The sequence below is a fragment of the Ruditapes philippinarum genome, unplaced genomic scaffold, assembly GCF_026571515.1.
Source record: "Ruditapes philippinarum isolate M1 unplaced genomic scaffold, ASM2657151v2 ctg1064_1_1_1_1, whole genome shotgun sequence".
Lineage (NCBI taxonomy): Eukaryota > Metazoa > Mollusca > Bivalvia > Venerida > Veneridae > Ruditapes > Ruditapes philippinarum.
Genome location: NW_026854044.1, coordinates 298,622 through 322,156, shown reverse-complemented (window position 1 = coordinate 322,156; position 23,535 = coordinate 298,622). Strand labels below are relative to the sequence as shown.

The following is a 23,535-nucleotide window of genomic DNA, read 5'->3' as shown; positions in this document are numbered from 1 at the left end:
AATTCTTTGAACAATTTTTAAAGGTGACCACCAAAGGAACATTCCTGTGAAGTTTGGATGAAATTGGCCTTGTGGTTTATGAGGAGATGTCATTTAAAGTAAAAGTTTACGGACGCCGGACGAAAAGCGATCACAAAAGCTCACCCTGTCACTTTGTGACAGGTGAGCTAAAAAAAAAACTATGATATAAAGCATTGCACTACATTTTATTTTATGTATTTTAACTGGTATTCAAATGTCTTCAATATTTAAGACAAGAGGGCCATGATGGCCTGGAGTTGCTCACCAGAAATAACTGTTTTTCAGTGTTATTTTTCAAATAAACTTGCTAAAAGGCCAGTCCAGCTCAATTTTTACTTGCCCTTCTAGTTATTGAAATATTTTGCCCTAATATTTTGAAAAGGCTTTGTTAAAAATATCTATGTTGCAAGTGTGTTCCCATGAGACTATGTAGAATAAAATAATGCAGAATAAATGACCACTAGCACAATTAATTTTGATGGAACAATTTTTTATATAATTTTTGTGAATGAATACACAAAATGTCACATGCAAAATATGTAAGGTGTTGACAGTTTGGGACAACAAACTTTTTATAAATCCTATATGGTAGCATAACTGTACTTAAAAAAAAATGACAAAAGGCCAAACAAGGTAAAAAAATATCATAAGAAGGCCAGATGATAACAAAATTAAATTCAGCATTAGAAATTACACCCCTTGTACAAATTTCAAGTATGTTCATGTAAGTAAAAAAACTGATATCAGGTCATTTATGAGTGAAGGTCAAGGTCTGTTTGGTTATTTTTAAGGGATATCCTTGAAGATTATAATGTTCAAGTTTGAAGACAATCCATTTTACAGCCAATAATAGCAAGACCAAGCAAATTTTTGACTTTTGACCTTGATCATTTATGGATGAAGTTCAAGGTTAGTTTGGTTTACTGAAAGGTCTTGTCCCATGGGTTGTTGTGGCCAAGTATGAAGACAATACATCAAGAACTAAAAAGTTATGATCCAGGTACAAGTTGGACAGACGGCAACGGCTACTCCGCCGCCACTATAACAATACCTCTACTTTTTTTCAAAAAAAGTCGAGCTAAAAAAAGGTCATATGATATCAAAAGTAGGCTAGAGGATATAAAAATTCAATTCAGGATCAGAAATTAAACCCATTATCCAAATATTTCAATTAAGTACATAAAAAAACAAGAAACAAGGTCAAACGATATCATTACTATCAAAAGTAGTCAGTTACTATCTTAATTCAATTTGCATCAGAAATTACATTCCTGACCCAAATTTCAAGTCTGTACCATAAAAAACAACAAGGAAGTAGGTGGTATCTTTCAAAAATATAAATAACAGCTCAACTGACACCAAAATTCAATTATGCACATGAAAAACATCAGGCAAATTTTATTGAAATGTGCTTTCTCCAAGTTTGAATCCAATTCAACAAAAATTGACAAAAAAAAACAACAATTTTTAACAAAATTCAATAAAAAAATAGAGCATCTTTGTTTGTAAGTTACAGAATCAAATGTATTCTTTCTTTAGGCCTAATTTTATTTCCTGTGGAAAAATTCTCTACTGAGTACACTGACCTAGAAAGATGAACAGAATGGGAGTTAATGGGAGTCTGAATTCTAGAGCTAAATGTTATTTGATGATTTTATTTTATTGTTACCTAGAAAACAAGATTGCATACACAACATTAAATTATAAGCTAACAAGAATGCATACACAAGAAATTATAGTACCACAGATATAATTTGCCATAGTGAGTTTTGGGCTCAGGGTCTTATTTAAGCATGTCAAATGAAAAACAATGTGCAGATAATTATGTTTTCTGTTCAGATACAAAGCACATAGTGTAATTATTGATTCAATGTAAAAAGTATTCTTAATTCACAAAAAAAATAAGCATTTACTGTATTAAAAAGCTGTATACTGTCTTTTCTATTAAGTATTACCCATTTCTGACAACACTTACAATTTAAAATCATCATTAGTGACAGGCTTTTTGGTAATTATTATGTATATGTTAGTGTTCTTTCAGAAAGGCAATGATAGTTACAGGAGAATGTTTCTAATTTCTGTAGAACAGCTTCGGAAAAATACTAACATATTTAGTGTCCATATTTATTTGTCGTCCTATGAAAATGCTGCATTTCTTAAAAATTCTGTGTTATTTTCATAGAAGAACACCGTTAATACTATATCAGAATCTGTTCATAGTGGCCTTCTTTTTATCAAAGTGTGGCATAGAACCACGTTAATATAAATAGACATGTAGTGATGTAATTAAATGAATATGAATGAACAAAATAAAGCTTGATACTAAGTCCTTATAATGTGCTCAAGTTATTTCATAGATATCATTTCTCTTGTCTGAGGTCATGACCTCAAATAATTTCATCAGCATACAGATCACTCACATGTATGAAAGACATTCCAACATGAGTTGTTTCCCTTTCATTAAGAAATGCCATGGTCAGGGGTATTTTAGCTTTAGCAGCCCCTAAAAGAGGCCAATCAAATAAATATGAGCAATTTTTTATAAAAGATTACTATAAGAATGCTAATAACAAAGTTTGGTGATCATCCATCAATAAGTTCTGTAGAAAAAGCTGTCTAAAGGTTTTTCTATTTTTAGCTCTCTTGACCACTAAAAGGGGCCAATTGAAATCATATGAGCAAATTTAGGTGTGGCTGTCACAAGGATGCTACAGACCAATTTTTTAGTAAATCTGTCCAGCGGTTTCAGAGAAGATGTTTGTTGACGCATGACAACGGAGTATCCCCCTTTGATACTAATAGCTCACCCTGAGCCTTCGGCACTGGTGAGCTAAAAAAAGATACAAATTGTTTACATATTTGATTATATTCATGGTTGTTCTATCCCTCAATTGAAAACAACGCACGATTTGTACATAATCTAGTGTGACAATCAAAAGTTTATAATAAAAGTGTCAACTTGATAATCGTTTTGGTCAATGTCGAGCGCTCTACATATTTCCATCAACTTTCTCTTTACTTCTATTGGATTTGTACCAGACACAGAAACATTTCCAAACGGTTCCTCGAAAGTGGACAGAGGCCCTAAACTAGGTTCCTTGTTAGTGGGAGGATGCTCAACACTATCAAACTGTAGAAAAAGGACTTCGCCACGATCAATCATCTCACTCAATTTATTTCTGTGATAATCATCTGTAAGAAGTTTTCCATGGAAAGATGGTATCACCATTACGCCCATCTGAATTGTGCCCGTTGTGATGTTTGGTATTTCAGGTTTTATTCCACAAGATATCATCATTGTATATAACATGATATCAATTCCGTACAACTTCATTATCCAATCCCTGAAGATGTAGCCGCACATTCTTGGATTGATTTCAACAAGTTTCGGTCCGTTGGCTGTTATTATAAACTCAACATTGAACGTTCCATCTGTTAGACCTTTTGTAATAAAATTTATAGTTAACATTATCCACATACATGATAACTTATATACTTATAAGTACTGTTGTTTTATGTATCTTTATCAAGTATTTGTATTTGAAACTCACTCACTCACCAACTCACTCACTCACACACTCATTCCCGTTGTATTGTTTAAACTTGATATTTCACGTATTTTCATAATATCTCAGATAAGGTGTTATCCTTTTCTGTTCATTGTTTTTTTAGATAATAGAAAATCATCATTTTAGAGTGTGAATTAACGTAGTAATTTAAACTAATAAAAAATCTATAGAGATGGAGGAAAAAAAGTAAAAGACCAATAACAACAGCCCGGTTTGAGCCGGGTGATGCTCCCCTAATAGGTTTTGGACACAGGAAAGTACACCTCTTGTAGTTTCAGAGTTATGTCCCTGGAAAAAGTTCAAAGTGCAATAATTCCAAAATGAGGCAAGGCAGAGTTACTGTTCTTTGCACTGCACTATTAATCAATGTGATCTATCAACCAACAAAGTTTCTTGTTGATGTCTCTTATGGTTTCCAAGTTATGTCCCAGACAACTTCAAAAAGTAAAAATAAACAAAGGGCAATAACTCCAGAATTAGGCAAGGCAGAGTTATGATTATTGTGCACTGCACATCAACCCAATGAGATATATCTACCTACAAAGTTTCATGTTGATATCTCTTATAGTTTAACAGCTATGTCCTGGACAAGATTTTTCTAAAATGGGAGATAATAAAAAAATGAGGCTTAACAGAGTTATGGTTCTTTTGCACTGCACTTCTACTCAATGAAATCTATCTACCTACAATGTTTCATCTTGATATCTCTATAGTTTTAGAGTTATGTTCAGGACAAAGTTCAGTGTTAAAATTAACAAAGGGCAATAACTCCAAAATTAGGACAAAAAGAGTTATTGTTCTTATGCACTACACATCTACCCATTGAGATCTATTCACCTATTAAGTTTCAAGTTGATATCTCTTATAGTTTTAGAGTTATGTCCGGACAAAATTTTTCTATAAGGGGAGATAATTCAAAAACCAGGTATAATAGAGTTTTGGTTCTTTGACACTGCGCTCCGCCTCAATGCCCTCTACCGCTCTATGAAGTTTAAACAAATTATCTCCAAGGGTTTTCATGTTATGCTCGTGACAAGACAATGGACCAACAGACTAACAGATGGACGGACGGACAGACAAGGCGCCGACTATATGCTTCCCTGAAATTTTTCAGGGACCATAAAAATAGTTTACAATATCTATGTACAAACACGTTTAAAATTTTGATCGTAGGAGTTGCGTCTCAATATTGGTATTTTATCTTATATTTTAATATAGATAGATTTCGAATAAATTTGAAATTACCTATCCCTAAGCAACATTTGAAGGCAGCGTCTATTAGCTTTCTACGGCTGTCATCTGGTAGATATGAAGGTAGACGTTTAGCAGTACCTAATGAGTGAAAAATGAAGGCAAAATGTTTTTAAAAAATGTTATCATAAATCTCTTGTTTACAAAATTCATTTGATTCATGCATTCAAATTAAAATGGTGTTAAGAGGTGTTTTGGATATACCAATTTTAAAATAATTAAGTTTGTAGTGTAAAATGTTTCAATCCAAGTATTTATTCTTGTTGTGTCATAGTTTGGGGACTTTTTCTGTTAAAAATGTGTTGGAGTTGTTTCGTATACATATGCATGCAATATGAATTAACTGGAGTTTACCTGCACTCTATAGCTGTGGTTTACTTATTGCAACCACAAGATAACTATAGAAAAGAACATACTCAGATTCTCATGCATTGGTTACATTTTTCTGGGGTTTAATATCATTTGTGTCTATGATACAAAAGAGAAAGAACATCAAGGCACTAGGCAATCTGATTTATACTCGGTGGGTACGCCCCCTTGTACAAATAGAATAGCCTGGTGTTTCAATGCTCTTTCTATTACTTGCAAAGGAGTAGCAAAAACATTCAATCTCGTGTGAAATAAGTTGTACACTGGAGCTCCGTTATAGCGCTCATGTTGGGGTCAATGATCTCAAGACAGCGTTGTAACGAGTAACTTTTTATAACGCTCATTTTGTAATTATAGCGAAAATATCGCATTACCCCACCTATCGCCGAAACATATGACGCTTGTTAGTGGAATTGATTGTTTACTTACCTATCAGTTGATATCAGTCCAAACTTTTTTATATATTATTATTTATTATTTTGTAAAGCATTACTGAATAATATGTTTAATATAACCATGAAATTAAAAAATATAAACCACAAATGTATATAAATTTCCAGTAAAACAAGCAATTATCATAGTATTGCAAGCAATCCATATGTCCCCTACCGGTTAGAACCCCATCAACATTCTGAAGGGCCATTGGCCATTCACTAATGTTTCAATTTTTCTCCATTTTAAGTAAACTTGTTGGAAAAGTTCTTTAAAAGTGATCACAGGAAACAGTTTTTATGAACAGAAAGACAGACGGACTGAAGGACACTCTAAAGTTAATATTTAAAACATCCCTGTTACCAAAATATAACATTTTAAAAGCAAAATTCTTAAAGCGGAGATAACTCTTGAATTAAAGATGCAATTTCATAAAAATTTTCAGCTCTTTTTGACTAATCACAAATATTGTTATATTTGCCATGTTTTAAGCCTATTTGTTGCCAAGGCAACTGATATTTTTTCAAAATAGGAAGAACAGATAAGACATGCATAATCTCAAGACTGCTATCTACCCATATGTCAAGTTTCATTAAAATATTTCCAGTATTTTTTGAGTTATCACTGGATTCAGTTTATGTGTAAAATTTGCCATATTTTCAGTCTATGTGTTGCCATAGCAACCAGAATTCTCAACATAGGAAGAAAAGAAAAAGACTTGCATAATCTCAAGACTGCCATCTACCCATAATTATGTCAAGTTTCATAAAAATATTTCCAGTACTTTTTGCTTTATCACTGGATCCAGTTTATGTGTAAAATTTGCCATAATTTCAGCCTATTTGTTGCCATAGCAACCAGAATTCTCAACATAGGAAGAAAAGAAAAAGACGTGCATAATCTCAAGACTGCCATCTACCCATATGTCAAGTTTCATAAAAATATTTCCAGTACTTTTTGCTTTATCACTGGATCCAGTTTATGTGTAAAATTTGCCATATTTTCAGCCTATTTGTTGCCATAGCAACCAGAATTTTCAACATAGGAAGAAAAGAAAAAGACGTGCATAATCCCAAGACTGCCATCTACCCATATGTCAAGTTTCATAAATATATTTAAAGTACTTTTTGCGTTATCACTGGATCCAGTTTATGTGTAAAATTTGCCATATTTTCAGCCTATTTGTTGCCATAGCAACCAGAATTTTCAACATAGGAAGAAAAGAAAAAGACGTGCATAATCTCCATACTGCCATCTATCCATATACCAAGTTTCATGTAAATATTTTCAGTACTTTTCAAGTTATCGCGGGATCCAGTTTTGTGGACGGACGGACTGACGGACTGACAGACGGACAGACGGACAGACGGACGGACAGACGGACGGAGGGTAAACCTAAAGTCCCCTCCGGTAAACCGGTAGGGGACTAACAACAGTGTTAATGTAGTCATGAAAATTGATACCTAGTTGATGGGACTAAATTAATCGTCTTTCCTGCTGTCTCTTGTGAAAAAATCAGTCATCTTCAACAAATTTTTTGCCGATAGATCAAAAGTGCATGCTTTTTAAAATTAATTGTATGCTTGTGTGATTTACTCAACTCTTCAGTGTTTGCATGTCTTAGCTAACAGTTTGATACCTGACTGATCAACAGTTCAAAATGAACAAAAGAGCGGATTAACGCTTACCTGTGTATGACTTCACACCTTCTGATCATGATTGAAGTAATTACGACTGTTTATTGCACTCGCCTGACACATTGAACAAGGGTTATAGTGGATAAGATGCAGTATTGATATACATGAAAAAAATATAATCTTCGAAAAATGCGATTTTTTTTTTTGGGGGGGGGGGGGGGGGGGGGGGGCCAAGGCATGTGAGCGTTCTACTGAGATTAGCGCTATATTGAAGAGCGCTATATTACGGCTCCAGTGTATTAGCATTAAGTTTTAAAGTTATCAGCAAAACACGAACTCGAAAATATTTTCTACCAATTTACCTATACCTCTTAACCTATAGAAATTACCTATATAATATGGCTGTCTCACTAACCCGCTATCAGTTATAGATGCCCATACAAGAGTTTTGTCATACAAAATGACATCAACATTATGTTCTGTACCACAGTGAAATTCGAATGTTGTCATTGAATTGCCGCGACCAAGTCCAATCCCGGGATAGACCAAATCAGAGCACAGAGAGCTTGTAATATGTTGAAATTGTTTCTTCATTTCTTCTTTGCTGTTAATCATGCAAGCCCCGACACCTCCTGCACCATTGTCAAGTTTGAGAATCGCTGGAAACTTAAAACTGAAAGATATGATACAAACAAAGTTAAAAAATCAAGAATACATCATGTTATTACGAGGGATTTTTTTTCTATTATTAATATCGCAGGAAAGTTAAAGCAGCCTTCATCTTATATTGCTTGTTGGAAAAACAATTCTGTGTTGTTTCAAAGTAAGCATTTCAGTAAATTTCAACTCTGTATTTCAGTGACTTTATCTTGCAAAAGTGCATCATATTCATTATAAGTGCTAATGCATGTACAGCATTATTCAAGCATTTCTATACTGCGTTTGATTTACATCTACATTGGAAAATATGGTTGATGTTAAATTTATTTTTTTGTCTTGATGGTAATTATTGCGATTTGTTTTCATAGAATAATACAGTAAAAACCCGCTTTACGACCACCCCGTTTTCGAGACCAACCCGCTAATACGAACGATTTTTTAAAGACCCGAATTTTTTATTCTTTATTTTAATGGTCGCTAACCCCGATTTTGAGACCACCCCGTTATTCCGTAATGCGACCAGTAAATTCAGTCCCATTTCGTAAATTCTGTACATTTGGAAACCCATAAATACGACCGCGGGCACTTTCTCACCTTGATATTGACATGCGTGTATATTGCTGAAATCTTTTTGACACGTGATGTAAACAACAGTTGTCCTAGTTTTACGACATTTAACGACATCCAGTTTATGGCAGAGGTCAAGGTTACTTTGTATTATACCCGGAAATGATCAATAATATTGTCGATAATTTCTTAATTTCACACCTTTAATGTCATAACTGGGGGATTAAAACAACAAAGTATTGAACAGAAAACTTTCAATAAGTTTTTTAGAGGTGTTGCTGCTATCATTATCTCTTTCGTTCCATAATTTTAAACAAATACGATTAGGTTTTTGAAGTTGTTATCGGCGATGAAAACTGTGAAAATAATTAAAGGTTAATTGTTCGGTGTGCTTTGTAGTAAAATGGTGATTTAATAGAGTAAGTCGTGTCATTCTTTTAACAAGAATGTAAAAATATGTTTGTGTTTAAAGACATTCATAATACATTTTGTACCTCTAAAGAAGTTTAAAATTTTTATAATGTTAAAAAGTAAAAGAAAATAAATGAAAATAAAAAAAATAATAGTGTACAGTATGCTTTATATCTTCTCATTTGAAATAGGTTAGCCCAGAATTAAACATGTATACAGTACATGGTACCCCTTAATATATTGCCTAGTTTTCTGTTTGGCCAAACTCATTAATGAGACCAACCCGCTATTAAGACCAGATTTGTAAAGTCCCTTCTTTGGTCTCATTAGCGAGTTTTTACTGTATACAAATAAAATATGTTTTCCCTACTGAAAGGCAGATCAAGTGAGTCTTGTCATATTAAAGTTAAAATAATTTTAGTTTGAAGCAACAAAGAGTTGTTTTTCTACAAAAATATGAATAAAACAAGAGCCATGTCAACATGGCCATCCCTCGGCGAATGTGTTTGCTCATTGGAAGAATGTATATGTAGTAGAGCAGAATAATTCAATTTTAAGAGGTCTTTTGGTAATGAAAACTGATGGCTGAAGTGATTACAGATTTGAAACCTTTGTGAATACTGATAGCTGAAAACAACAAAGGGCAATAACTGGAAAATAATGCAGGGTAAGTTATCATATGTGCTGCACTCCTCCTCAATGAGATCTATCCACCTATGAAGTTTCAAGTTGACATCTCAAAGGCTTTTATAGTTATGCTCTGGACAAAAATTAAACATGAAAAATAACTGAAAAATTATGAAGGGTAGAGTTATCATTCTTGTGTGCTTCTCTCCTCCTCAATAAGATCTATCCACCTATGAAGTTTCATGTTGATATCTCAAAGGCTTTTTAAGTAATGCTCGTGACAAAATTAAATTAAGCATGAAAAATAACAAAGGGCAATAACTGAAAAATAATGCAGGGTAGGTTATCATTCTTATGTGCTGCACTCCTCCTTGATGAAATCTTTTCACCTTTGAAGTTTCAACTTGATACCTGTTAACACTTTTTGAGATAAGCTCTGGACAGAAAGTATGAAAAATAACAAAGGGCAATAACTCAAAAATTATAATGGGAAGAGTTATCATTCTTGTGCATATAATTCCTCTTCCTAATAAGATTTATCCACCTATGAAGTTTCATGTTGACATCTCAAAGACTTTTTGAGTTATGCTCCACTCAAATTAAGTACAAAAAATAACAAAGGGCAATAACTCAAAAATTATGAGGGGTAGAGTTATCATTCATACGCACTGCACACCTCCTGAGTGAGATATATCCACCTATGAAGTTTCATGTTGATATGTCACAAGCTTTTTGAGTTATGCTCTGGACAAAAAGTTTGAAAAATAACAACGGGCAACAGAGCCACCGCCGGGCGGGGGCAACTCTTGACTTTTTTTACTTTTTCTAAAAGCAAACAAAGAAATGTTTGAACAAATCTTAACGTTTCTATTTTATAAATTTAATCGGTCTGTCTTGTCACATTAGTTTTGTCTATATATTTTGCATATATAAATAGAAACATGGAATGCTTTCTATAAACAGAAACTTGAGTGCTTTCTATAAACAGAAACATGTGATGCGTACAATGAACAGATACACGCGATGCCTTCTATGAACAGAAACACACGATGCCTTCTATGAACAGAAACACACGATGCCTTCTATGAATAGAAACACACGATGCCTTCTATGAACAGAAACACACGATGCCTTCTATGAACAGAAACACGCGATGCCTTCTATGAACAGAAACACGCAATGCCTTTTATGAACAGATACACGGCCTTCTATGAACAGAAACACACGATGCCTTCTATGAACAGAAACACGCAATGCCTTTTATGAACAGATACACGCGATGCCTTCTATGAACAGAAACACACGATGCCTTCTATGAACAGATACACGCGATGCCTTCTATGAACAGAAACACACGATGCCTTCTATGAACAGATACACGCGATGCCTCCTATGAACAGATACACACGATGCCTTTTATGAACAGAAACAAGCGATGCATTCTATAAACAGATACAAGCGATGCCTTCTATGAACAAAAACACGTGATGCATTCTATAAACAGATACACGCAATGCATTCTATAATGAACAAATACAATTGATGCCTTCTATAAACAGAAACACGCGATGCATTCTATAAACAGATACACGCAATGCATTCTATAAACAGATACACGCGATGCATTCTATAAACAGATACACGCGATGCATTCTATAAACAGATACACCTGTTGTCGTCATTGTCACAGCCGCCGCAGATAAACGCGATGCATTCTATAAACAGATACACGCTATGCATTCTACAAAAAGACCTCATATATCATCATCATCATCAGCTGCAGCAGCCCCTGCCGCTGTTGATGATATATAAATACAGTCAAACGTGTATAAAGCGACCAGGCAAGGGAAACACCAAAAACAGTTGCTTAATGAAACGGTCTCTTAAGACAGTCAGCATGATATAAAAGTCAAAATTTATAAATGACATCTTTTTTATTCGATGGGATTGTTTATCAACCTAATTTTTATATAAATGTTGAATAATAAGTACACTCCGATAATCTAAACATTTAAACGGATGCAAATGTAAAAATAACGTTCTGATATTTATTGACAAAACAGTTTTGATCATGTTTGACATTTTTTCCAGAATTTTTTAACTTCTCCGTTGTTTTTCCTTGACTCCAACACGAAAACCCTATTAGTGAAGATGTTTTCTGTTGTGCTTTTTTTCATTTGAAATAAACAAACTACATCTATTTGTTACAATTAATTTAATGGCTGATCAAGTTCAAGGTCAATTCAAAGCAGTCTAAATGTCAACAAGCGAAGCGTATACACCATCTCAGTATGGGCGGAGCGTTGCATTGTTTATCCGATATTATTGGATAATACACGTCACGTGTATACTTCACTTCATTTGCATACGCTAAAACGGTATGGGAAATAGAATTTTTCACAAGTTTCTTGTTGTGTTTTGATTGCTGACACTTGTGACATAACGAGGTGGCGTTCGCTAAAAACACAATTACAGGTAAAAGTGGTCGTTTAATGAAAAGATTGATGTCAATTAGGTGACTAATTAGCGGTCGCTGGTCACGTTGAGCAAAAGTCGCTTAATACATTAAAGATATAGAGAGAAAATGATCCGGGGGAATTTAAAGTGGTCGTTTAAGACAAAAGTTGCTTAATACACGTGGTCGCATGGGCAAGTTAGACTGTATATATATATATATATATACACACCTATAAATATATATGATCATTTAATGCACAAATCTTGAGAAAATCAGTTATTTAACTTCAATGTCAAGGTCATTAAAGATCCCAAGTGTTTGATAAACAACAAGGTCTTGTCCTTAAGTATGTTCTGTTATAATATGAAGTTGATCCCTCCAAAAATAGCAAAGTTACAGCCAGTTACAGCCAAAATAATGAAAATTTCAATAATTTGACCTTCAAAGTCGAGGTCATTCATGAGTGAAGGTCAAGGTCTGTCTGGTTTTTTTAAGGGTTATCCTTGAAGATTATTATGTTCAAGTTTGAAGACAATCCATTGGAAAATAACAAAATTACAGCCAATAATAGCCAAAAGAATAAAAATTTCAATAATTTGACCTTCAAAGTCAAGGTCATTTATAAGTGAAGGTCAAGGTCTCTCAGATTATTTTTAAGGGCTATCCTTGATGATTATTATGTTCATGTTTGAAGACAATCCATTCAAAAATAACAAAGTTACACCCAATAAAAGCAAGAACAAGCATAATTTGGACTTTGGACCTTGAAGGTCAAGGTCATTTATGGATGAAGGTCAAGGTTGGTGTGGTCTACTGAAAGTTTTCGTCCCAAGGATTGTTGTGGCCAAGTATGAAGACAATACACCAAGAAGGCCCTGAGGTCGCTCACCTGTATATAGGCCCCCGGAGGGGCCAGTTTTATTTGAACACCCACTAGAAGATGCTTCATGATGTTAAGTTTTTATTACACATATAACATAATGTTAAGTTTTTACTACATATGTAAGATGAAAAACAATGACCTCCCCCCTTAACCCCCCCCCCCTCCCCCGCAGGGCGAATTTTAACCCAGGGGCTTTTATTAGAACAAACTTGGTAGACACCCATAAGAATGTGTTTCATGTTTAACATCTGAGCTCTAGCTCAATGGGTTTTTTCAAAGAGGATTTTTAAAATTTTTGCTATACACATATATGCTTTGAGTTCTTTAAAAGAAGATTTTTTAAGTTTTTTTTATATGCATATAAGGAAAATCAATGACCCCCTGGGGTGGGGCAAATTTTGACCCCAGGGCTTTTATTTGAACAAACTTGGTAGACACTCTTTAGAAGATGTTTCATGCTAAATATCTTAGCTCTAGCTCTTTGGGTTCTTTAAAAGAAGATATTTTAAGTTGTTTTCTTTCGGTTGCCATGGCAACCAAAGTTCTGCATGGAATTAAATTCTTTAAACAATTTTTAAAGGTGACCACCAAAGGATCATTCCTGTGAAGTTTGGATGAAATTGGCTTAGTGGTTTATGAGATGTCATTTAAAGTAAAAGTTTACGGACGGCAGGACACCAGACGAAAAGCGATCACAAAAGCTCACCCTGTCACTTTGTGACAAGTGAGCTAAAAAGTTATGATCCAGGTACAAGTTTGCATACCGCAACGGCTACGGCAACGCCACCAGGACTATCACAATACATCTACTTTTTTTTCAAAAAAAAAAGTATAGCTTATAACTGAAAAATTATGCAAGGTAGTTATCATTCTTGTGCACTGCACTCCTCCTCAATATGATCTATCCACCTATGAAGTTTCAAGTTGTTACCTCAAATTCTGTTGAAATATGCTCTGGACAAAAATGTCGGAAGGAAGGAGGGAGACTATTTCTATATCCCCTGCCGCCTTTCAGCAAGGGATAATAAAAACTAGAAATGTGTCATCATGCCACGGATGCCCCCGCATGCAGCCAAAATTTCAGATGTTATAATATTTAGTTCCAAATTTGTTTGCACAAATTATTGTTTTCATTTTAAGTTCAAAGCCCTTAAAACTTTTCAATGTTAACACAAACCATTTCCATACAATTTTCAAGGCACTGAAATTATTCAGTCTTAACCTTTTGAAAATAGCATATTTCATATTTGTAGCCAAAATAATGGCTACATATATTTCCACAAAAGTATGAGTGCTGAAACTGAAAGTTCAAAATTTTTCCAATATTCAAGAAAGATAAGTTTGTCGAAAATCATTGAACCACGACCAAATTCAAACTTAAACTGCTTATTCCTAAGATGTATCTATATTATTTTCAAAGTGAAAGGGACATAACTCTGCCAAAAAAATCATCGAACCATGACAAAATTCCAACTTGACCTGCCCATTCCTTTGACATATTCATATGTCAAATTTGAGTTGAATATGTAACACTGTTGGGTAGATAATGAACAGAAACTGTAAATTTCATATTAATTTCAAAGTGAAAGGGGCATTACTCTGCCAAAAATCATTGAACAATGAACAAATTAGAACTGGGCCTGGGCATTCCAAAAACATATCCATATGTCAAATTTGTGTTGAATGTGTTGTAATGTTGAGGATATAATAAACAGAAACTGAAAATTTCATATTATTTTCAAAGTAAAAGGATCATAACTCTGCCAAAAATCATCGAACCATGACCAAATTCAAACTTAACCTGTATTTTCTCATGACATATCCATATGTCAAATTTGAGTTGAAAATGTTGTACTGTTGGGGAGATAATGAACGGAAACTGAAAATTTCATATTATTTTCAAAGTAAAAGGGGCATAACTCTACCAAAAATCATCGAACCATGACCAAATTCGAACTTGACCTGTATTGTTTCATGACATATCCATGTGTCAAATTTGAGTTGAATGTGTTGTACGGTTGGGGAGATAATGAACGGAAACTGAAAATTTCATATTATTTTCAAAGTAAAAGGGGCATAACTCTGCCAAAAATCATCGAACCATGACCAAATTCGAACTTGACCTGTATTTTCTCATGACATATCCATATGTCAAATTTGAGTTGAATATGTGCAACCGTTACTAAGATAATGAACGGAAACTGATGATGACGGAATGACAGAATGACGGAAGGACGGAATGACGGAAGGACGGAAGGACGGAATGACGGAAGGACGGAACAGGGTAACACTATATGCCCCGGCCATTACATGGCGGGGGCATAAAAAAAGATGAAAAACTAGAAATGTGTCCATAGGACACGGTGCCCCCACACGCCACTGTTCTGTCAATCTTGACTCTAGGTCAAATATTTTTTGGACTACATGTACCAAAAGTTGATAACTAAAAATCTTTTACTATGTAAAGGGCACTGATACAAATACTGAATAAATCCATAAGCAAACCCCAAGGTGCATAAGTTCACATGCTGACAAACATTCTTGAAAACTTTCAGGCCTAGGAGTCAAATACTTTTTGAGCTATGCATGAACAAGATGAAAATTGCAAATTTATACTACTGTAAGTCAAGGGCAATAACTCTAACAAAACTGAAAAAAATCCACATGCAAAGTCCCAAGTGCATAGTGATGTTGATCATTATTCCTGTAAAGTGTGTTGATTCTTACTCAAGCACTTAAGGAACAAATAACAACATAATGAAACGGTTTTTACTAAGTCAAGGGAAATAACTCTACAAATACTGGATAAATCTACAAGTGAAACCCCAGGTGCACCACTACATATGATGAGCAACCTTCCCGTAAGGTTTAATGACTCTATGTCAAATCCTTTTTTGAGTTACATGCGACACAAGTTAAAAATTGCAAAAATTTTTAAGTCAAGGGCAATTACTCTAAAAATACTATATAGATCCACACAAAAATACCCAGGTGCACAACTACAAATGCTGATCAACATTCCTGTAAAGTTATATGACTCTATGTCAAATCATTTTTGAGTTACATGTGCCACAAGTTGAAAATTGCAAAATTTTAAGAAGTCAAGGGCAATAACTCTAAAAATACGAAATAAATCCACAGGAAAATACCCAGGTGCACAACAACACATGCTGATCAACATTCCTGTAAAGTTTCATGACTCCATATCAAATTCTTTTGACATGTGACACAAGTTGAAAATTGCAAAATTTTACTAAGTCAAGGGCAATTACTCTAAAATACTATATAGATCCACACAAAAATACCCAGGTTCACATCTTCACATGATAATCAACATTCTTCATTACTCAAGGTCAAATTCTTTTTGAATTACATGAGACACAAATTGAAAATTGCAAAATTTTACTAAGTCAAGGGCAATAACTCTAAAAATACGAAATAAATCCACAGGAAAATACCCAGGTGCACAACTGCACATGCTGATCAACATTCCTGTAAAGTTTCATGACTCTAGGTCAAATACTTTTTGAGTTTCGACACAAAAGAGAACAGACAGACGGATGGAAGGACAGACAAGGGTAAATTTAAATGCCTGCAATTAAGGGGCACAAAAATTGATGACCACATTAAATGAGCTATCTATTTTCATGTTTTCAACTAATCAATGCGAGTTATTTGAGCGATATGTACACACATTCTAAATAACCTTACATAACTCAACAAAAAATTAAATAGGGAATAATATGTAATAGTCAACCTTTCCGGTAACATTTCACAGTCCGAATCACTTTGTAGATGGACTGCCTTTGAAGAAAATACACCAGCATTTGACGCATCATCTTCATTTATGTTCATGCTCAGCACATTCTGTGTTTGTGATTTCGACAACGCTATAATCGCTGAATTGTAACTCAGTCCTGAATTAGTTATAAATGTTTATCACGTTTATGTTTTATATGCATATACATGTACAGATAAGAATTGATGCTAAGAACACCAGTGTTAAAATTCGTTTTAAAATGCAAATGGTGTTATAAAAACACAACTTCACACTGCCTATCGGAAAAAAGCAGTTGGCACTATATAAAGAGATTTATAGAAATATAACTAAATTAGACAGTTCTATATCTTAAATGGATTAACCGCCATGTATATTGGACAACAAACAGAAAAGCATGTTGAATAGCTGAAATTAATTCAATTTGCAAAATTTCTCAGAACTAACTTTGAATGATGATTTATCTCAAAAAGCTAAAAACTAAAATTAATATCATACCTCTTAATTCTAATGAGTCACAAATGAGCCCAACTAAGGGTATTAACACGTCTATAAATGATATGCAACCATCAATCTTCATCCCCATACCATGTATCGTATTTATTATATTTTCGGCATGCATTTGGTCCCTCGAATGATCAGTGAAATCATACTCTATAAAACCATGCACAAGATCTCTTGCAAAGTGATTTGGATCAGATTCTACATGTATGACCTGGAATCAGTAATAGTTATTGTATTTATAATAAATGTTTTCGTAGTTAGACAAAATCCCTTCATTGATTTCTAGAGCTTATCTTTTATCATCTCTAGCCGAACCTAATATGAGCCGTGTCACAACAAAACCAACATAACAGGTTTGCGACCAGCATGGATCCAGACCAGCCTGCGCATCCGCGCAGTCTGATCAGGATCCATGCTGTCCGCTTACAAGCCCTATTACATGTAGAGAAATTGATAGCGAACAGCATGGATCCTGATCAGACTGCACGGATGCGAAGGCTGGTCTGGATCCATGCTGGTCGCAAACCCATTATGTTGGTTTTGTGGTGACACGGCTCATATGTTGTAGAGAACAGAACAGACCAAACATTTTATGTACATGTATATCATCTGAATTATGATAAATATGTGACATATCTATAATAACATATTACAAAAGTTTAATCATATGTACTTAAACATATATATTTTCATATAATACATACATGTATTTTAAAGTTAGGTCATTATACTTATAAATGAATAAATTTCGAATAACAAATGCCTCTTTCATATCATTATCTGCACATATTAACAATATCGTTTTTAGCTGAAATCATGAAATTTAGACAAAGATGGGTTGACATAAAAACAAGAGGACCATGATGGCCCTGAAATCGCTCACCTGTCTATAGGCCCCTGGGACGGGGCCAATTTTAACCCAGGGGCCTTTATTTGAACAAACTTGGTTGACACCCATTTGAAGCTGTTTCATGATAAATATCTAAGCTCTAGCTGTAAGAAGCTTTTTTTAAGCTTTTACTATACACATATAGGGAAAAACAAAGAACCCCCCCCCGGGCCAATTTTGTCCTCAGGGCTTTTATTTGAACAAACTTGGTAGTCACTTACTAGAAGATAGTTCATGCTTAATAAAAAACTCTAGCTCTTTGAGTTTTTTAACAGAAGATTTTTTAAGTTTTTACTATATACATATAAGGAAAATCAATGATCCCCGGGACGGGGCCAATTTTAACCAAAGGGCCCTTTTTTTAACAAAAATGGTAGACACCCATTAGAAGATGTATCATGCTTACTATCTGAGCTCTAGCTCTTAGGTTTTTTTTTAAAGAAGATATTTTAAGTTTTTACTATATACATAAAGGGAAAAACAATGATCCATGGGGCCAGGCCAATTTTGACCCTAGGGCTTTTAATTGAACAAACTTGGTAGACACCCACTAGAAAATGTTTCATGCTTAATATCTATGCTCTAGGTATTTGGGCTTTTCAAAAGAAGATTTTTTAAGTTACATACAAATAAGAAAATCAATGCCCCCCCCCCCCTGGGGCGGGGCCAATTTCGACTACAGGGCATTTATTTGAACAAACTAGGTAGACACTGACTTGATGGTGTTGTTTCATGCCAAATATTTAACCTCTAGCTCTTTCAGTTTTTTAAAAGAAGATATTTTAGGATTTTTCTTTCGGTTGCCAGAGTTCTGCTTAGAATTTAATTCTTTGACCAATTTTTAAAGTTGATTCAAAGGAAGATTCCTGTGAAGTTTGGATGAAATTGGCTAAGCAGTTTATGAGGAGATGTCGTTTAAAGTAAAAATTTACGGCCGGACAAAAAGCGATCACAAAAGCTCACCATGTCACTTTGTGACAGGTGAGCTAAATACATATACATGTATAAATATATTAACCAATTATATTTACTACAATTTTGGGGTAATCATGCAACCAGTTATTTTATAAACAAATTGGTGCACAGATGTTAATGCACGTACCTTTATACCATAGCTTTCAGCATCCTGCCAGAAGTTTTTCATTCTGCATGACCCTCCACCAATAACGACAACATGTTTTCCTTCCATCACTTAATTACGGAAATTAACGTGCTGAAACCAAAGTTCAGAAAGGCCTATTATTCACTCAAAATGCAATCATGAATTTTTTGGTAAAATATTCTTGGCATAATAGATGTTAAGAGGAAAAATGTGATCAATTGTCACATAAACGTGAGCATTGTCGCTGTCAAAACTATAGGTATGTCGCACTTTTCGAATTCTTATGGATAAATGTTTAGACCATTTTTGAACAATAAATTAGGGGGGGTAATAAAAGGGTTGTTTATATCTGTGTTAAGTGAAACATAACAACTGTTAGGTCACAGTTAGCTTGTGAAAACTGCAAATTTTATTACTTTAGTGCGAGCACGATAAAATGAAATTATTCTTGTGTCCAATATATTAACTGCTTAGGTGTATACCACCTTAAGATGTTTTAGTTTTCCTCATTAATTTCAAGTTTTTTTCGTGAATATCTGATATATATAGACTTGTTAGTCCGCCTATTTTACTCGACACAAGTATTTTGCCAGTACTACAGTATTTACATGTAGATATTCATGTACACCCCACTGTCCTGCCCATACAATTAAGAAAATGTACAAATATATTTTATTTCTATTAATTGTTAAACTGACAATATTAAGACAACATTTCTTTTCAGTTTGTAACATCGCCATTCATTTTTACGATATTTTATTAACATTAGTGTTAGTCTCGTTTCAGTGCCTTTTAGAATACTACAGAAATGCTGTTTGACTTGGACAAGATTAATATTAAAGAATTTGCTCGATTGAATTGTTGATAATTATTGCCAAATACAGAGTGTCATTCCTATGTTTGTCTTTGGTTTGTTATATTAGATTAGGGAGTAATTAATTTACTCTCAATCAAAGGGAGAGAGAGTAACAGAACTTTCGCCAGTTCTAAAAATACAACCGCAGTCCATTAAAAGATTAAGTCACATAAACATAGGTAAACTTCAAGTGATTAACCAAATACAATGTAATTACATTAAAAGTTATACAATCAACTTCAATAATTATCAATATTAGTGTATTGATTTAACATGTTATCTTTTTATTTGTACAGAATCATTAAAAGAATTATCCAAATAAAAAGGCGAGATGAAAATATTGTGAAGGATATAGAAATTTTAAGATTCTGTAACTAATTATTTTTATGGGTTTTTTAATTATAAATTTGATGCCCAAATGTAGATCTATCAAGATTGTAAGAATAGGGTAAAATAGAGTGCTCAAAGCATATGGTAAAAGTATACAGTACGGGAATATGTTTCCAGGTGCAATGGTACGGGAATACATTTTCATCATATGTGTAAAGGAATACGGTACTGAAATACGTTTCCACTTGATCATATGGGTAAAGGACTAAAGTACTGGAATACGTTTCCACGTGATCATATGGGTACTGGAATATGTTTCCATGTGATCATATGGGTAAAGGACTATGGTACTGGAATATGTTTCCACGTGATCATATGGGTAAAGGACTACAGCACTGGAATATGTTTCCACGTGATCATATGGGTAAAGGACGTAACGGTACTGGAATATGTTTCCACGTGATCATATGGGTAAAGGACTATGGTACTGGAATATGTTTCCACGTGATCATATGGGTAAAGCACTACGGTACTGGAATACGTTTCCACGTGATCATATGGGTGAAGGACTATGGTACTGGAATATGTTTCACGTGATCATATGGGTAAAGGACTTACAGCACTGGAATATGTTTCCACAGCACTGAAATATGTTTCCACGTGATCATATGGGTAAAGGACGTAACGGTACTGGAATATGTTTCCACGTGATCATATGGGTAAAGGACTATGGTACTGGAATATGTTTCCACGTGATCATATGGGTAAAGCACTACGGTACTGGAATACGTTTCCACGTGATCATATGGGTGAAGGACTATGGTACTGGAATATGTTTCCACGTGATCATATGGGTAAAGGACTACAGCACTGGAATATGTTTCCACAGCACTGAAATATGTTTCCACGTGATCATATGGGTAAAGGACTACATGCAGTACTGGAATATGTTTTCACTTGATCATATGGGTAAAGGACTACAGCACTGGAATATGTTTCCACAGCACTGGAATATGTTTCAACGTGATCATATGGGTAAAGGACTACGGAACTGGAATACGTTTCCACGTGATCATATGGGTAAAGGACTACGGTACTGGAATACGTTTCCACGTGATCATATGGATAAAGGACTACGGTACTGGAATGCGTTTCCACGTGATCATATAGGTAAAGGACTACGGTACTGAAATTGACGTTTCCACGTGATCATATAGGTAAAGGACTACGGTACTGGAATTAACGTTTCCACGTGATCATATGGGTAAAGGACTACGATACTAGAATAAGTTTCCATGCAGGAAAAGGGGTAGACGCTGGACGCTGGTAGGGAGGGGAAAAATATATACGAAAAAAGTCAATTTGGGGAAAGTTAAAATGTAAACAGAAAATCCTGTTATACATACTGTATACTTAACTACATATTGTACAGAGTCACAACAACATCTGTTTTTCCTTAAATACTTTATCATCATGCAAAGTATTATTATTTGCAGTATAGCATCTTAATATGTATAGTGGTGAATGATTTTATACTATCTTACTTAAAAATAACCAAGAAAATGATGATATTTTGATAGCATTTGATTTCCAGAAATTAAAGTACCTTTCAGTACGGAAAATAGCCAAGAAAAAAAAAGGCAGCCTCCATTTTTCATACACTACTTGCAGTTTTCTGCAATGTTTTTGGATATTTTGGGCAACAATTGGTGGGTTTCATTTGCTGAAAAGGAAAAACTTAATATTTTTTACCTTTTAAGTATTTAATCCCTTAACAGTTCAAAGGGAAAATAGAATTTTTGGGGAAAAAACTTGGCTATTTACCGAGGGGAAGACGCCGACTATCGGTGTCAATTTGTAAGTAAAAAAAAACCCTGCCATGTGATCATATGGGTAAAGGAATATGGTACTGGAATACGTTTTCACATGCATTAGTACGGGAATCTTCGCCTTTCAATAGCGTCATTGCGGCAAATGCAGGTTCTTCGAAGTTGTTTCACGTTCTGCAGATAGAGTATCCAGGAACATTTACCTTGGATTACATTTAACAATTTTATGGTTAAAAGAGATGAAAAATGCGGGGGACGTTATTAATATCTGTTAACCCCAAACACAGAATTACTTAAATGAGTACCTAACTTTCATTTCTCATTTGATCTGCCTATTCAAGTGCTTCGAATAATTGTTTTCATGTTATAAATCAGAAAGTTTTGAAACCGAAGTCTGAACAATTAAGATGTACGCACATGTACCACTTCTGTTTTTAAAGTGACCATTTTTAATAGGGGTTTGATCGAGAATGAATTAATTTTTGTATGATATTATTTGAATTTCCAGCTAACCTTTGTAATGAAACTGTTGCAAATAAATTATCAGTTTTGTTGCATTTTTAAAACACGAGGATTTCTGATCCTCATTTACATTACCAGTTATGATTTTTACTTACTTTTAAATTTAAATTTTTTTCTAACGCTAAGCTAATAATATTTGTTTGTTTGTTTGTTTGTTTCATTTTACGCCTTTTCACAACAGTATTTCAGTCATATACTGTAGGCGGGTTAAGTTTCCTAACCATCATTCCTTTTTTTTTTTATTATACTTTTTTTGTGTTCATCTTTATTTTTGTAGCTTTTTTATCTTATTATTTTTTTTACTTATTATTTATCTATTTTTTATTTTTTTTCACTTTTCATTTATTTTTCACTTTTCATTTTTTTTTAATTTCTATTTATGTTTGTTATTTATTTTTTATTTTATTTTGTATTTTTTAAAGGCACAATATGCCTCAGAAATGAATACATTTCTTTTTATTCTTTAGAAAAGTCAAACATGGGTTTTATAACATTTAAATAATGGTTTTAGAGCACTTCAGAAGCTTATCTCCTGAAAAAGTAACACTGAATGTGAATTTATCTGTCATTAAAGTAGCAAAATGTAAACAATTTAGTATTTTGACTTCCATACAAATATTAATTCATTGTTATTGTACTTATTAGCAGAGAGAACAATAAACAAGAGGGCCATGATGGCCCTGAAGTCGCTCACCTGTATATAGGCCCCCAGAGCGGGACCAGTTTAAACCCCAGGGCTTTTATTTGAACAAACTTGGTAGACACCCATTAGAAGATGTTTCATGCTAAACATCTAAGGTCTAGCTCGTTGGGGTTTTTTCAAAGAAGATTTTTGTTAAG

General features: G+C 34.0%; 1 protein-coding gene across 3 annotated transcripts in view; it reads right to left on the bottom strand.

Moving 5' to 3' along the window:
* Positions 1 to 192: 192 nt before the first annotated feature.
* LOC132738775 (carnosine synthase 1-like) overlaps positions 193 to 23,535 on the bottom strand; it is a 44,344-nt gene continuing 21,001 nt past the window's right edge. For all 3 annotated transcript variants that reach the window (XM_060726371.1, XM_060726370.1, XM_060726369.1), the window contains 6 exons: positions 19,159 to 19,269; positions 17,162 to 17,378; positions 16,643 to 16,802; positions 7,669 to 7,952; positions 4,836 to 4,922; positions 193 to 3,462 (listed from right to left, as the gene is read on the bottom strand). In XM_060726371.1, coding sequence (XP_060582354.1) covers positions 2,954 to 3,462; positions 4,836 to 4,922; positions 7,669 to 7,952; positions 16,643 to 16,802; positions 17,162 to 17,378; positions 19,159 to 19,245 — 1,344 coding nt within the window. In that variant the 5' untranslated portion in view covers positions 19,246 to 19,269 and the 3' untranslated portion in view covers positions 193 to 2,953. The remainder of the gene's footprint in view (positions 3,463 to 4,835; positions 4,923 to 7,668; positions 7,953 to 16,642; positions 16,803 to 17,161; positions 17,379 to 19,158; positions 19,270 to 23,535) is intronic.